The sequence below is a fragment of the Cavia porcellus genome, unplaced genomic scaffold (genome assembly GCF_034190915.1).
Source record: "Cavia porcellus strain 051 isolate PalLab524CR breed Dunkin Hartley unplaced genomic scaffold, mCavPor4.1 scaffold_25, whole genome shotgun sequence".
NCBI classification, from domain to species: Eukaryota; Metazoa; Chordata; class Mammalia; order Rodentia; family Caviidae; genus Cavia; species Cavia porcellus.
In genome coordinates, this window is record NW_026947508.1 from 38,500,508 (window position 1) to 38,514,992 (window position 14,485).

Below are 14,485 nucleotides of genomic sequence, written 5' to 3' on the forward strand. Positions count from 1 at the left end.
GATTAGCATCAAGACTCCAGCTGGCTGAGGAGTGGAGCCAGAACTCAGCTGACCGAGCAGTGTCCTCATGTCACGAAACTACAAAGAAATCAAAGCAATCAAGCATAAAAGTAGGCACTGTGCCAAATGCGCAGATCCAAATGAGTATTTTGCTTTTCAAAACAGCCTTATTGGGGGTTTAAATATTTTCTTTAACTCTGCTGCTATCTCTTAAAATGGACATGGAAATTCTCCTTCAAAATCTCATCTTTTAAGGCCAGGAGTGGTGGAGCATGCCTATAATCCTAGCACTTTGGAGGCTGAGGCAGGATTGCCTCGAGTTCGAGGCTAACCTGGGCTACATAGTGAGTTTGAGGCCAGCCTGGACTATATGGTAAGACCCTGTCTCAAAAAAAAAAAAGTATCTTTTTCTTTTCAATATGGAAACATCTAGAAGTTACTTGAAACCAAACCTGATAAAACCGTGATTCAAGAATAGGACATCTACTGGGCATGGCGGCTCCTGCTTATAATCCCAGAACTCAGGAGACTGAAGCAGGAGGATTGCCAAAAGTTCGAGGCCAGTCTGAGGTACTTAGTGAGTTCAAGGCCGGCCTGGACTATAAAGAGAGACACTGTCTCAAAAAACAAAAAGAACAGGACATCATTGGTTAATCTCAAATGTTAGCTTTTTCAAAAGTATGTTCAAAATTAGGACGTTTAAACTAAGTGTCCTAAATTTGGTTGGTTGAGAATGACACAAGTTTGCTCTGGTTTTGGTTTCTTAGCACGTGTACTGTGGAGCACTGTGGTAGCTGCTGACCAGGAAAGTCTATGGAAAAAAAAGGGGTGGGGGGAGGCTAGGGATTTAGCTCAGCGGCATAAGCGCCTGCCTTGCAAGCAGGCAGTTGTGAGTTCGATCCCTGGTACCGATAAAAACGAAAAAGACAAAAAAAAAAAAAAAGAAAGAAAAAAAGTCTATGGGAAGACAGCTTTCAAATTGGAATTGCTACAATGTACTGACTAAGTATGTATTAGCCAGCTTTCCACTACTGGAACAAAATTTCCATATATACAGCTTAATTTAGTGGGAGAAATGTTCATTTTGCCTCATAGGTTCAGAGATTTTAGTCCACAGTCTGTTGGTTCCGAGACAGAAATGTCATGGCAAAAGGATGTAGTGGAGGAAAGCTACTCTGCCTTCCACAGCAGCCAAGGAGGAGAGGTGAGGATCGGAGAGCGAGGAAGGAGGGGTCAGGGAACCAGATATACTCCCCAACGTCATGCCCCATGACACACCCAGAAGCACGCTTCACCAGTCCTCCGGCACTTGTCAAAACAAACTGAGGCAGCCACCACAGTGAAGCCTCAGCTGTCTCACAGAGGGGCAGCACAGAGCTATGCCCAAGCGTAGGTGTATCTACCTGTATACTGCTCACTCTAGCACAGTAACCTGATATATCGCTTACCACAATCCTTAACTAAATCAACCTACAAAGTAAATGCTTTTGAGTGCCAGTCACTGTGCCAGGTAGCAGAAATACTCACATATAAACTGAGACTGAAATCTGGCGGGGCACAGGCATAGTCACCTAAGCCTGGTATCAGCAACAGTGGTGAAGGGGACATGGTCTTCTCCTTTAGAGCTGCATCATAGTGATGTGGGCTTCTTTAGATTGGTACTTTTATAAATCTAATTGTAGATTTGATATATATTTTGCCCCGTGCAAAGTTGTGAAAACTTAAGAACTTCAGATAGTTGGACATGGTTACAAGTGCTCTGGCGCCACCTACGGGAAGGCGTATGTTGGCCACTGCTCCTCCTGGCCATCTGGAGGCAGGGTCCCACTGCAGACACGAGGGACTCACTGTTTTCAATGAATCCAGATTCTCTGGGAGATACAGCTTTCCCTACAATGGTGTTTTATAGGGTATTGCTATGTAATTCATAGGGTATTGCTATGTAATTCAAGCTACCTTTGAACTCTCCATAGCTCAAACTGGCCTTGAACTCAGTGGTCCTCCTGTCTCAGCCTCCTCCTGAGTGCTCGGATTACAGGTGTGCACCACCACATCTGGCTTGATTTGGACTTTAGGCGATGAAGTGGCAATGGACTAGAGTTTAATGGGGAACTTTTTGTTGTTGTCTTTTTCTTTTTGAGACAGGATCTCACTATGCAGTTCAGGCTATCCTTGAGCTCACTTTGTAACCCAGGCTAGTCTCAAACTCAAAATGATTTTCCTGCTTCAGCCTCCCAAATTCTGGGATTACAGATGTGTGCCCCCACACCCAGCTAGTGTTTAGTGTTCGAGACTTTAAACCAGATGATGCTTTTGTGCTACCACAGCATCTAATCTCTAACTGAAGCAAAAGGCAGTTTTGAACCTTTAAATACAGAAGTTTTAAATCATGAAGCCTTAGACAGTCAAAGTGAGCAATGTGAATTAAGCTCTGCTCTCTGAGCCAGAGCCTGCAGGTGAGCCCGTCCTGCCACTAGGACAACTGCTGTCCAGCCAGGCAGAGGTAGCAGCTCCACCAACTCTGGAGAACGTCTCTTCTTCCCAAGGGATGAACCCTAGCACAGTGGCAAAGCTGGAACCCAAACACAGCCAAAACTTAACGTGGAAAAAGATCCATTCTGCACGCCACGTACAAGTATTGCCTCGAGGGAATCAGGGCCATGAATAAAGAGAACGAAGAAAGGCTGCTGGCCTGACTGTGGTTTATTATGGTTCAATAGAGATCACATGTATCTGGCACAGGACAGCTCAGGCACAGCGAAGGCTTTAGTCTGCGAGACGGCTGGCCCCACATGCTGGCCCGGAGCCCACAGAGGCCGGCGGGAGTTGGTGGAGCTGTGGTTTCCTCCACGCTACAGCTTAAGGCAGGCTGCCCCGCCCCACAGCGCATCCGGAAAGAAGATGTAGGAGAGCGACCACACCAGGCAGTAAAAAGCAGTGAGGGAAAATGGGGAGAAAAACAGCATGACGACACCTGAAAGAAGAAAACGTACAGGCGCTAGCTCAGCTTTTATGAAGCTGTCTCACGGGGCTCCCAGCCACCCTCCCCAACTTCACAGTCATTCAGTACCCAAGAAACAGCAGCAGAAGAGAGATGGGGCCCTGTCTTTAACTCAACTTAACATGTATATGTAACATTATATATACATATATGTGTATACGTTACAAATGTTTATATGTTACATATGTGTGTGTAGGTAGCCACTTGTAATCTAGTATAAGTCCAGATTCCATCTTGTCAGTGTCACGGCAGAAACAAGTCCTATCCAAGAATACGTTTGAGTGGCTCCAATCTTCATTAGGAAAAAAAAAAGTCCTCCACTTAATAAAGTTCTGGACAGAAAGAGGCAGGGGCCGGATCTCTTGCACATGGGAAGGGTTCAAGAGACTAAGGGCAAGGAGGGAGAGGGAGGGGAAGTAAAATGTGGATATGCCACATACAGGAACCTAATAGCCCCCATGACTGTAAACACTGTATGTCATAAACATGGGCTAAGAATAATGATGTCAAGAATGAAAATGGAGAAAGGGGAATTAGAGGAGGGTGGAAGGAAGGGGATTCCAAAAAAAGACAAGTTGTATTATTATATACGTGGAACCTCTCCCCAAGATGACTGTAAACTGTTTTTTATTTTTTCAGTTTTTTGAGACAGGGTTTTGCCAGGTAGTTTGGGGAGGTCTTGAATTCACTATGTAGCCTAGGCTGGCTTCAGACTTGTGGTACTCCTCCTGCCTCAGCCTCCCAAGTGCTGGGATTACAGGCATGTGTTCCCACGCCTGGCCAAGATCATTGTAAACTGCATGTACTGCAAACAGGCACTAATAAAAAGTAATTAAAAAAATTTAAATCCTCCAAGTTACTTCAAATTTAACATAGGATAATGGCCAATGCAGTATTACATGCATGCAGAAAAGAGTTAACGCAACAGACCTGAGGCTCCTAGTGTCAGACAGGCCCACTCACAAGGGTGGCCACTGGCTGGCAGATCAATGCCAACACAAAACTTCCCCTGCCTCATCAGGACACCTTGCTGTTTAAGCACAGTGGTTTGTGATGAACATGAGGTTTACCTCGGGGAGTTGGGAATTTGGTGTATGCTAGGCAGGGCACACCTATGTGACTAGTCCCAATTTAAGCCTTGGCGCTGAGTGTCTGATGAGCTTCCCTGGCAGGACAGCACTTTATATCATGGGTGTGTCACTTTTGACTTGCCTGGACCATACCGAATGACAAAGAATTGTCTTGGGCCACATGTGAAATATATAATATTTTGCCAGGGATATAGCTCAGCAGCACAGTGCCTACCTGGAAAGCACAAGATCATGAATGCAATTCCCAGTATCAAAAAGAAAAAAAAACTTAAAATATATAATATAGTTAATGTATATAACTAAAAAATCTTCCTTTTTTATGTTTTTAACACTACCATGAGCAAAAAAACTTTTTTGATACATTTTAATTTCCTATACACTGACTGCTTTTAAAAACTGTTAACTTATTAAATTATTTTACAAAACAATGTAAAAAGAACAAGTTTAGTAATTGGAGAAGAAAACTTGCACATCTGCTTAATAACAATAAATACCTGTCTTCCTAGGCACACCCATGGCAGGGAGTTCAATGCTCTCACAGTACTCATTGGGTTTTACTCACCAAGTTGCACAATTGCACATGATGTGTGGTACCCACAGGTGTCTATTTGATTGTGTGTGGCAGACACATCAGGTAGAGTCAGGACTGCACTGAGCCTTCCCCTACATGATGCTTTTTGTCACCTACCAGTCCACACATGCAATCAAATCATGGAAAGTATTGCTAATAATCCCATAATAGTGTTACGTTTATAATCTTGTGTATGACCAGTAATACAGGGACATACTGCTGCATGTACTCCGCAGACTGAGGGTTGGACACTTGCTTTACATTATTCTCACCATTCAGTGCTGCAGGACTCCACTGGGACAGGACTGTTAGAAGCTTGCATCTGGTTTGCTCCAAGGTTTGTTCCATGCACGCTACCCTGCTGCTGTTTTTGCTCAGTATCCTTTATGCTCTATATAATCTTAGTCATGAGTAGGGCAATATACAGAGTCCTGTGGATCTCCTAGCAAATCACCAAACCTGGAGGCAGTCTTGAGGACATCCAGCCCAGTATGAGTCTTAGATTCACCACCAAAAAACAAAAGGGTTCCCACATTGGTGGCATATCTACTCAGTGCTAGACATTCTTCTAGGCATTTTCCATAATCTGTTTCATTTACACTTCATAATAATCCTATGACTTAGAATGGACTGTTTCTCAAATGAACAAATGGGGAACAACTTATACAAGATCCTGATTCAAATCATGCCCGGCTAGCTCCTACAAACTAGCTACTGGCCAGGAATTTAGCTCAGTCGTGTAAGCACCTCCCTGGCAAGCATGAGATCATGAGTTTGATCCCTGGTACCACTAAAAACAAATAGCTACCTGCACTGCCTCAGAAACCTTGAAAAGAAGCCAGGTATCATGGCACATCCCTGTAATCCCAGCACCTGAGGCAGGAGGATCTCAAGCTTGAGTCCTGCCCGGTCAACCTAATGAGACCTTGTCCCTAAATAAAAAATAAAAAAGGGCAGGGTATGTAGTTCAGGGAAAAGGCCCCAGGTCCAATCCCTGGTACTGCAGCAGCAGGGGTGGGGGGCAGCTCAGAAAGAGATAGGAGATGATGGGCAACAGCATCTCCACGGGAATAACCACTGTATTTGTAAAATGAATCAGGACACTGGATCTGACAGGGCACACGTAGAGAGATAAAAGCAGTTAAGGGGGATATGTTGGAAATTTGGAATAGGGCATTTCAAGAATACTCTGTTGAGGCAAAAAAAAAAAAAAAAATACTGAAAACCAGAGTTGTCCTAGAAAAATATATAACATAAGATCTCCAAAGCTGGCCACGGAGCTTTGGGAAAGGGGCTGCTGCTCCCCAGACAAGAGAAATATCAGCTGCAGCCATTTTGAAATCTACACTATAGGACTGTGGTATCATCTGGTGTCAAAATCTGTGAGGTAGATGTTCCTCATTTACTGGCACTGCAAAGACTAAGGGTAGTTGTACAGCTTATTTTGAAAAGAAGGAATCAAAGTATCTGCAGGAGCAAAACGCTGGAGGAAATATTGCTATAAGTTAGAAGAGGAGGTAAAGGAGAAGAGAGGAGCCAGGAGCTGCATTTTAATTCACATCTGTGACAAGAAATTTACAAGCATATCTGCTATCTCATTTAGGCTCAATGATCCTTTAAGGTAGGTATTTAAACTGCATCTTATAGATAAAGAAAATTTTAAAAAAGTATTATTCCAAGTTTATACAACTGCTGTGTGCTGAAATCAGAGCTGAACGCAGATCAGTTTGGCTACAAACCCAGGTTCTTCTCACTACCATTCTGCATGTGCCATGCAGGTTAAAGTAGGATGTAGCACCTAGAACCTGAATAAAGTTTTGGTGCCAATCTTAGATATGAACCTTAAGGACAAGTTCAGCATGGAAACAAGGACCCTACAAATGTCAGTGAAACCACGAGGGAATAATGGAAAAACAGCATTGTCATAGATGCTTGTCTTGTTACACATGCATATTTTAAAAGAAAAATTTTGTTATCACTTGAAGGAAACCCTAATTAGGGACAAACTGTAGGGAGACACCTTCCAGAGCCCCAGGGTGACAGGAACCCAGTACGCAGTTACCTAAACTGGAAACTTGGGTGTCACCCATGACTCCTCCCTTTTGCACACAGCAATTCTGCTTCCAACACTTAGCTCAGGTCCATCACCATCTGTCACCCTCTGAACGGAAGACTCGGTCCCCCCCATCTGTCCTCCAAGTTGTGGCCAAAATGCTGGCCAGAAATTATTGCTCTGGTCACATCACTTCCTGCGTAAATCCCATCACAGTGTCTCATTGCTTTTAGGACCAACCCTAATTCTTGTCCAGTCCACTTCCTTTGCTAACCTCAGTTTGCATCACTGACTCTCGGCAAGTCCAGCCGCCCATGGCTCCTTCCAGCCTCGGAGTCATCACAAAATAGGGCTCCCTTTGTCTGAACCGCCCCCTCCTACTCACCTGGCCACTCGTCTTACACTTAAAGGTCACCTCCTTAAGGCTGCCTTCCCTCTCTGCAGTCATCCCCGTCTGGATTAGGTCAACTTCTGACACCCTCGCTGATTTACCCTGTATCATCACAGTGCATCAAAACTACATATTTCTGGTTGGTTCTGCCATTATGTGTGGTGTCTTTCTCCCCTATCTGGTTGTAGATTCAGAGGCAGGGATTGGGTCTGGTTTGCCAGTTTGTCTTCCATAGTACCTGGCACGTGGTAGGTGCCCCTTCAGTTTTTACTCACCTCATTAACTGTCAACAAATACTATATTTACTGAATATCCACCATGCAATGGGCATAACTGTAGGCCCTGGCAATTGTAGCATGAATAAAAGAGAGTCTTGTACTAAGGATAGGTAGAGTAGTTATAAGGATACGTAGAGGATGATTCTGTGTCAGAGGATAAGTTCTGTGGTGGAAAATAAAGCAGGCAGTCAGGGAATAGGGTGAGGTGGCCAAGAAAGGTAGTAACAATAAACTGATTAAGGGGCTGGGGATTTAGCTCAGCAGCGTTAGCACCTGCCTTGCAAGCAGGCGGTCGTGAGTTCGATCCCTGGTACTGATAAAAAAAAATCTATAACAATAAACTGATTACCAGTGATGGTTGAGCACAGTGTTTTCACTTACCTCCCACATAAACTACTTTTTTCCAGTTCTCAGACTCTAGGACGTCATCTCGTGGGTAGTAGCTCTGGTCTACCATAAACAGAATCATGAGTGAGGCCATGCAGCAGAGGATGAACGTGTTGCCTTTGGTCAGAAGGGAAATGGACGCCAACACACAGGAAGCGTAGGGGCAGGGGAGGCCCTTGTATGAGAAGGGAACTCCTGCCAGGGGAAGACAGAGAATCAGCACTTCCCCTGCTCTCAAGGCATCTGAATAAAACCCCTCCCCAGCTACCCAGGTGCCACAGTTCTGAGGGTAGCAAGGGTCTGTAGGTCACTCAGCTCACAAACAGGCACTGCACAGAAAGGCGTTCGTGCCCGCAGTTCAAGCTTCTGGCTTCCAACAGCAACTCCACTCTGTGCTCCCCTGTCCTCAGACCTGAGGCTATGTGGGTTCCACTCACCAGATGAATAAAAACAGAGGCGGAAAGAAGTGGTTAACACATAGATGATGGCCAAGAACCCATTCAGGGGCCCGTCCACACCGAGGAGCAGGGCCGAGGCCAGGCCGAAGGTGGTGAAGACAGCAAAGTCATTCAGCTCGGCTCCTGCACAGGAGGCCAAGGTTAGCACGTCCACTCGTAGGCTCACACCTCAGCCTCTCTCTGATGGGGAAGCTGAAGCCATGCCACGCAGGGTCCTGAGGTCCCAAAGGACAGCAGCTGCTTCCTCAGGGGGCCTCTGAATCCAAGTCGACAGCTCTGGGGCTGACTGACCCTCGGGACCTCCAGCAAGTCTTTCCCTCTCTATCATGTCACATCTAAACATTGTACTACAATAGGATGCAACCTGATAAGCTGTGGCACCCTCCATTTTTGTAACCAAGTAAAATCTTACATGGAAGCATTACACAGGATTCACAACCAGCAGCTAGGGGAGTTTTACATCTCCTCACTTTCTCTGCAGTATCTGGAGCTGCCTAGAACAGTAAGGCTCTGCAGATAAGGACACTGGGTAAGTACCAGGACCAGGATAACCAAAGTGAGCCAGCAAAGATGCTGCTGGTCTAGGCTGCGGGGCTCCCTAACTCCTGCTCTGTGGCTGTCTCTGCTGTTCTCAGAGGCACATGGGTGATAGGTGGAGCCTGGAGACGGACGATCCCAGGGGCAGGGATTAGAGGCCTGAGGCCTGGACTCACCTGATTTGCAGTAGATGTTAAGTTGTCTGGTTATCGTTCTTATCACCATGTCCAGCAGGAAGCTCATCAAAAGCATCCAGGAGGCACAGTGGGATTTCCTAAAGTACAACCAGCAGGCCCAGACAGTACAGCTCCCCTCAGTCCCTGCTGGACCAGCCCTCCCCTATACGCTGGTCCCCTCCCAACACGCCTTCCTCACATGCATGCTATGCATGGCCCCTATGCTTATACACATCCTTTCTGACATACACTGTCTTACCGCCACCCCACCCACATATACCTCACACATGCGTATATCTCTCCTAGTTTGAGGTTTCTTTCTCTCTCTCTCTCTCTCTCTCTCTCTCTTTCTCTCCCTCTGTCTTTGCAGCACTGAGAATTGAGTCTCAAGGATGCTACATAAGTATGTACCACTGAGCTACAGCCTTAATTTTATTTTATTTTATTTTATTTTATTTTGAGACAGGCTGGCCTCAGGTTTTCTATCCTCTTGCCTCAGCTTCTTGAGCTGCTGGGATTGCAGGCATGCAATCTTCTAATATAGTCATGACATTTTGCTCCACTACAGACCACACACATGATCGAGATCACAGTTGTCTCATAAGATTATATCACCTAGTGATGTCATAGCCTTTTAGTTGTGCAAATACATCCTATGATGCTCCCACAACAGCGAAATCACCTAGTATTACATTTCTCAGCACATATCCTTGCTGTTATGTGATGCAGGCTGTGTGTGCACTCAATACTGTTTCCTCACATCCAAAAATTTGGGTGAATTGTATTTTCATTTAATTATAGCTTAAAATATTTTAAACTTTTTGTCAAGGCTTGTATCCACGTATCATTTAGAAATGTGTTGCTTAACCTTGCAAATATCTCAAGATTAGTGACTTCTAGTTTAATTACACATGACTTGAGATGATATTTTGTATGATTCCCATTTTGAAGAATGGTATGTTTTACCATACCATGTCTTATGGCCAAAAATGCTCTCAGTGATGTTACAGGCGAGCTTGCGAAGAGTGTGCATTCTGCATAGTTAAATGAAGTGCTCTATGGATGCCAATTATGTCCAGGTGATGGATAGTGCTGTTTGAGTTTAACTATGTGCTTGCTGATTTGCTGCCTTCAAGTCTGTTGATTACTGATAGAAGGGTATTGAAATCTCTAGGATAGGTTCATCAATATCTCCTTGCGCTCTATCAGTTTTGTTTTATCTTTTGATGCCATAAATGATTCCAAAGCTCTTTGAAACACCATAATATTTTTTGTTGTTGTTGTTGTTGCCTTTTTGAGACAAGGTCTCAATATGCAGTTCAGGCTGGTCTCAATCTCACTAAGTAGCCCAACTGGCCTTGAACTCGCAGCAATCCTCCTGCCTCGGCCTCGTGAGTGCTGGGGTTATAGGTGTGTACCACCATGGCTGCTGAGATCCCACATTCTTAAGACTCTGCCCATGCCCAGCACACATTCTGAAAGCAGTAACCACAGTCCCAAGCAAACCTGCCCCACAGAGGTCCATTCACAAGACTGTATGTACCCTGATAGGAATAATTAGGTGGTCCCATAGAAGCAAAGGAGAGCCTGACCTCAGATCTCAGTTCTCCCCAAACTGTCTTAGAATTTTTCTTGTTTAGACCCAGTCCTAATAGTGACTAAGCTGAATAAAAATACTGATCCTTCCACCGTGGAATAAGAACCATAATTGTAGATGATTTGTTTGAACTAAAAAGATAGAGATTTTCTGCTGCAGGCATGCCCACTGCCACTTTCTTAGATTCCAATAATCCACACGTAGAGGATCATAAAATTTAACCTAGGAAGAAGCTTGAGCAAATAAAATCATTTTATCGACAAATGAGAAACTGATCCAGAAATAAGTCACTTGCTGATAGTTATAGACTCAAACAGATTAGGTTGTTATGCATTATAAAACATTTATCTTTAAAGAAACTGATTTCCTAAAGGCATTGACGTATGACTCATATTATAGAAATACAAATTGTTTACAAATTTTGGAGGATACATATATGTATTTCAGACTTTCCCAAACAGTGCAAATTCAAATATTCTGATTTAAGAATCAGAAAATGTAAACAGTGGACAGAATCTTTTGACTTTCTCATAAAAACTATTTTACAGCCCCATAACTAAAGGAACAGTAGAAATCATAATGTAAGCACCTTGTTTTTCAAAAGGAGAAACTGAGCCAGGGATATAGGTAGCATAGCGCCTGCCTGGCAAGTGTGAGGTCATGAGTTCAATTTCCAGTACAGAGAGAGAGAGAAAGAGAGAGCGGGAGAGAGAAATTGAGGTCCAAGGATGTGACCCAGTTAAGGTCATGCATCAGGCTGGTGAGACATGGAGGCCAGGACCTAAGCCCTGAACTTGGAAGCCCCTGAGTTCCCCCCTACCCACTGTTGATCTCTGTGCAATGGTGCCCAGCTCTCTAAACTCCCCCTCCCTTCGCTCATGCCGTAGGCTCTGGCTCTTGGCTAACAGCATGCTGGGCCCTAGACCTACCTGCTGAAGCTGCAGAAGATGGAGAAGAGCCCCAGGACTATGTTCGCCAGGGACAAGGAATTGGCAACATCCTTCCAGGAAAATTCATTTTTCTTGAGGTGGCTCTGGTCATGGCTTAAGGATAAACTGTTACACTGACCTGGGGCCCAGGAGAGAGGGTTCCAAGGTCAGGAAGTCCCAGAGTCTCCTAGGTACAGGCTGTGTCCTGGGAGAGCCATCTCTATGGCTCCGAGCCCTTCTGGCCTGAACAAGAGTTGAAATAAGTCCTGCTGGACTTGGCCTTGGGATGGGACTTTCTCAAGGCACCATGGCGGACTCACTGCTCCCATAGGCAACCTCATTCACCAAAGGAAGCTGACAGCTGTACAGCCAATGCTTTGAGGACTAACAAGACTATCTTATGCCAGGGACCACCAAAACCCCAAGAGAAAACATTACAGCCTGGATATGCTGGGAGGGAAGAGGGCAAAGCATTGGCTGCATAACCCCTCACATGGACCCACTACCATCACCTCTCCTGGGACTCAGCAAACAGGAGGCTGATCTCAGCAAAGCAGATAATCTCTGTTACGGAGCCAGGCACCTCCTCACTTGCCTTTGCCTGCTGGAAGAACAGCACCCCAGTCTCTCTGCCTCTCAGAGCCTGAACGCAGGTGCCCAGCATCACTCTTCCAAAGATCATGCATGGCTGTTCTATTTTTAATTAACGATCAGTCATCTGCCCCATCGTGTCTTTCACTGTCTCCTCCATTCACAAAGCACTATTATGCCTGGGACTTCCGCTGGCCTTGGGAGCTCTGCCAGGCAACGGTTATTATCCCTACTTTCAAGGAAGGCAAAGCAGACTCAGAAAAGGGAAGCCCTACCTAGCTCAAGGTCACACGGAATGTGGCAGACAGAGCACGACTGACAGTTTGCCTTTGGTGCTTTTTTTCTCTGTGCTCTGCTGTCCACCAATCAACAGGGAGAACTCTGGGTCTCTGTCTTCAAGGAACCTACAACCTTCCAGGAAAAGGAGACTCACATGCACACTGAGACTTAGAGACTGTATCACAGTAGCTCTTCAGCTTACAATGGGGGAAGTGAAGTTTCAGGATAGTTGAGTGATTGTCCCAGTAACTGTTAGAGCCAGGACTTCAATGGGGTCTCCATAATGCACACATCCCAGGTGTGAAAGGATGTGAATTTGAAAGCAAGGACTATGGAAGTTCATAGAAATAAGAAAAAGCCATCCACTTATTCAGCAAACATCTGTTCATGTTCAAGATCTAGTGCTTGCTGCTTGGGACACATAGATTAAGACCCAGAGTCCTCTTTCACAAAGAACAGTCAAGCAGGGGCATCCATCCCTGCACAAAAGAGCCCAGGAAGGAGCACAGAAGAGGGGACCTCTGCGGCAGGGCAGGGCGAGGATCTAAGAGGAGCGGCTGGAGCTGAGGTCTGGCCTGCCCGGCCTGCAGAGCAGCTCCAGTCTCACGCCAGCTTCTCGAAGGCCCTCGGGACGGGGTCCGACTCCTGCACGTGGCTGCCAGCCCTGCTCAGCTCCCCAGCCCTGCCTGGCACCCCCAGCCCTTCCTTGAGCCCCACCCTCCTTTGAGAGGTCTCCTGGCCCCCTCTGGAGCCTGTAGATGCTCCTCCCTTCAGGTCGCATCTCCTGTGCTCACCGTATGACTTCTGGCACTCTGCACGGGCACTGCCTACCTTGTCTTCCTTCTTTGGTACGGTGGATGCATGAGTGCAAACTGGGGTCCCCTGTGCCCAGCATGATACCTACAATAGAAGATGATCCATGTCAGTCGCACTCAGGGCCTCCTGAATGCTAGGCAAGCACTCCACCCCAATCTACATCCCCAGTCCTGCACTAAATCTTCTCTACCAGCTTCTAGCCCTGTTCAGTGTGACTTCCTTAGATGAACTGCTCAGCACCCCAGCCCTTCCAACACACCAGCACCTTTTTGTCATCTCTCTCATATTATTTTTTTCTTTTTCTTTTGAGACAAGGTCTCACTGTGTAGTCCAAGCTGGCCTTGAACTTGCAGTCCTCCTGCCTCAGCCTCCCAAGCTCTGGGATTATAGGCTTTCGTCACCAGACCCAGGATCTTTCTACTTTAATTTTTTCCTCTGCCTGCCCTGTGACAGGCCCTGCATATTTTTGGGGACAGAGGGAAGAATAAGACGCAAGGGGCACTCCCAAGAAGCTAGAGTCTGGCAGGAGAGGCAGAATGCGAGGAGATGGCCTTATGTTGGATAAGCGTTTGTCCCAGCCGCCAGGAGTGCACTGGGCTCACAGGGGCACAGCCGCCCCAGCTACACTCCCTTCCTCCCTCCGCCCGCGCCCTTCCTGCAGCTCACCTGGGGACAAGGCATTCCTGGGCTGGACGGCTGCACTCCTCCCTAGCCGCCTGTGCGGTGGGGGAACCGGCGCAGACCAGGGCGCGCCGCCTTTGGCTGAGCCAGGCTCACCGCTGGCTCTTAGCTCACAATCCTGGGGGTGGGGAGGGGCTGCGGGCTGCGGCTGAGGTCACCGAGCCTCTTCTTTGAGGGACGCCCGAGGGCTCGAGCCACAGAGGAGCCTCAGGGAGAGAGCTGTGGTCTCCACGGTGACGCGCTGGAGGGGTTCGCGGTGCCAACTCAGGGCCTGTGCAGGTAGCTGGCGCTGGCGTGCGAGGTGAGCCGTACAGCCAGACTGAGGTCCACGCCTGAGACGCCCCTAGAATAGCAGGCTCGCTGCTGTGCCTCGTGCCTGTAAGAATGGTTCATAGTAACCCTTGTCAGAGGGATGAAAAACCAAGAATCTGCGCAGAATCAATCCTGAAGATTAAAAAAAAACTTTTTAAATTTTATTTTGAAGAGGATAAAAACCAAACAAATTAAAACAGAATAAAGCCAGTCAAAACAAAACAATGAAAGCGATACAGGACTCCAAAAGAGAACAATAGGAAATCAACGATGGCTACCATAATGAGGATCCTGAAGACACTGCTAAATTGGGACCTGTTCCAGCTGTTTCAGAAAG

The 14,485-nt window shown here is 46.4% G+C and overlaps 1 protein-coding gene across 4 annotated transcripts; it reads right to left on the reverse strand.

Moving 5' to 3' along the window:
* Window positions 1-2,688: 2,688 nt before the first annotated feature.
* Tmem269 (transmembrane protein 269) lies at window positions 2,689-14,177 on the reverse strand. 4 transcript variants are annotated; one of them, XM_063236350.1, is made up of 7 exons: window positions 13,822-14,152; window positions 13,134-13,239; window positions 11,470-11,608; window positions 8,944-9,041; window positions 8,210-8,353; window positions 7,767-7,967; window positions 2,689-2,974 (listed from the first exon to the last, which is right to left on the reverse strand). In XM_063236350.1, the coding sequence occupies exons 1-7, from the start codon at window positions 13,834-13,836 to the stop codon at window positions 2,853-2,855; spliced, it is 825 nt and encodes a 274-aa protein (XP_063092420.1). In that variant the 5' UTR covers window positions 13,837-14,152; the 3' UTR covers window positions 2,689-2,852. The 4 variants fall into 4 exon arrangements, with proteins under 4 accessions (XP_063092420.1, XP_063092421.1, XP_063092422.1 ...); XM_063236351.1 differs by having other exon boundaries at window positions 13,171-13,239; window positions 13,822-14,147; XM_063236352.1 differs by lacking the exon at window positions 8,210-8,353 and having other exon boundaries at window positions 13,822-14,177.
* Window positions 14,178-14,485: the final 308 nt, after the last annotated feature.

Bases quoted from the DNA above. Each gene is read 5' to 3' on its own strand.
- Tmem269 (XM_063236350.1), bottom strand. The intron at 7,968-8,209 runs GTGAGTGGAACC...TTCCCCTGGCAG, and splicing joins CCTCTGTTTTTATTCATCTG to GAGTTCCCTTCTCATACAAG. The intron at 2,975-7,766 runs GTAAGTGAAAAC...TTCTTCTTTCAG, and splicing joins AAAAGTAGTTTATGTGGGAG to GTGTCGTCATGCTGTTTTTC.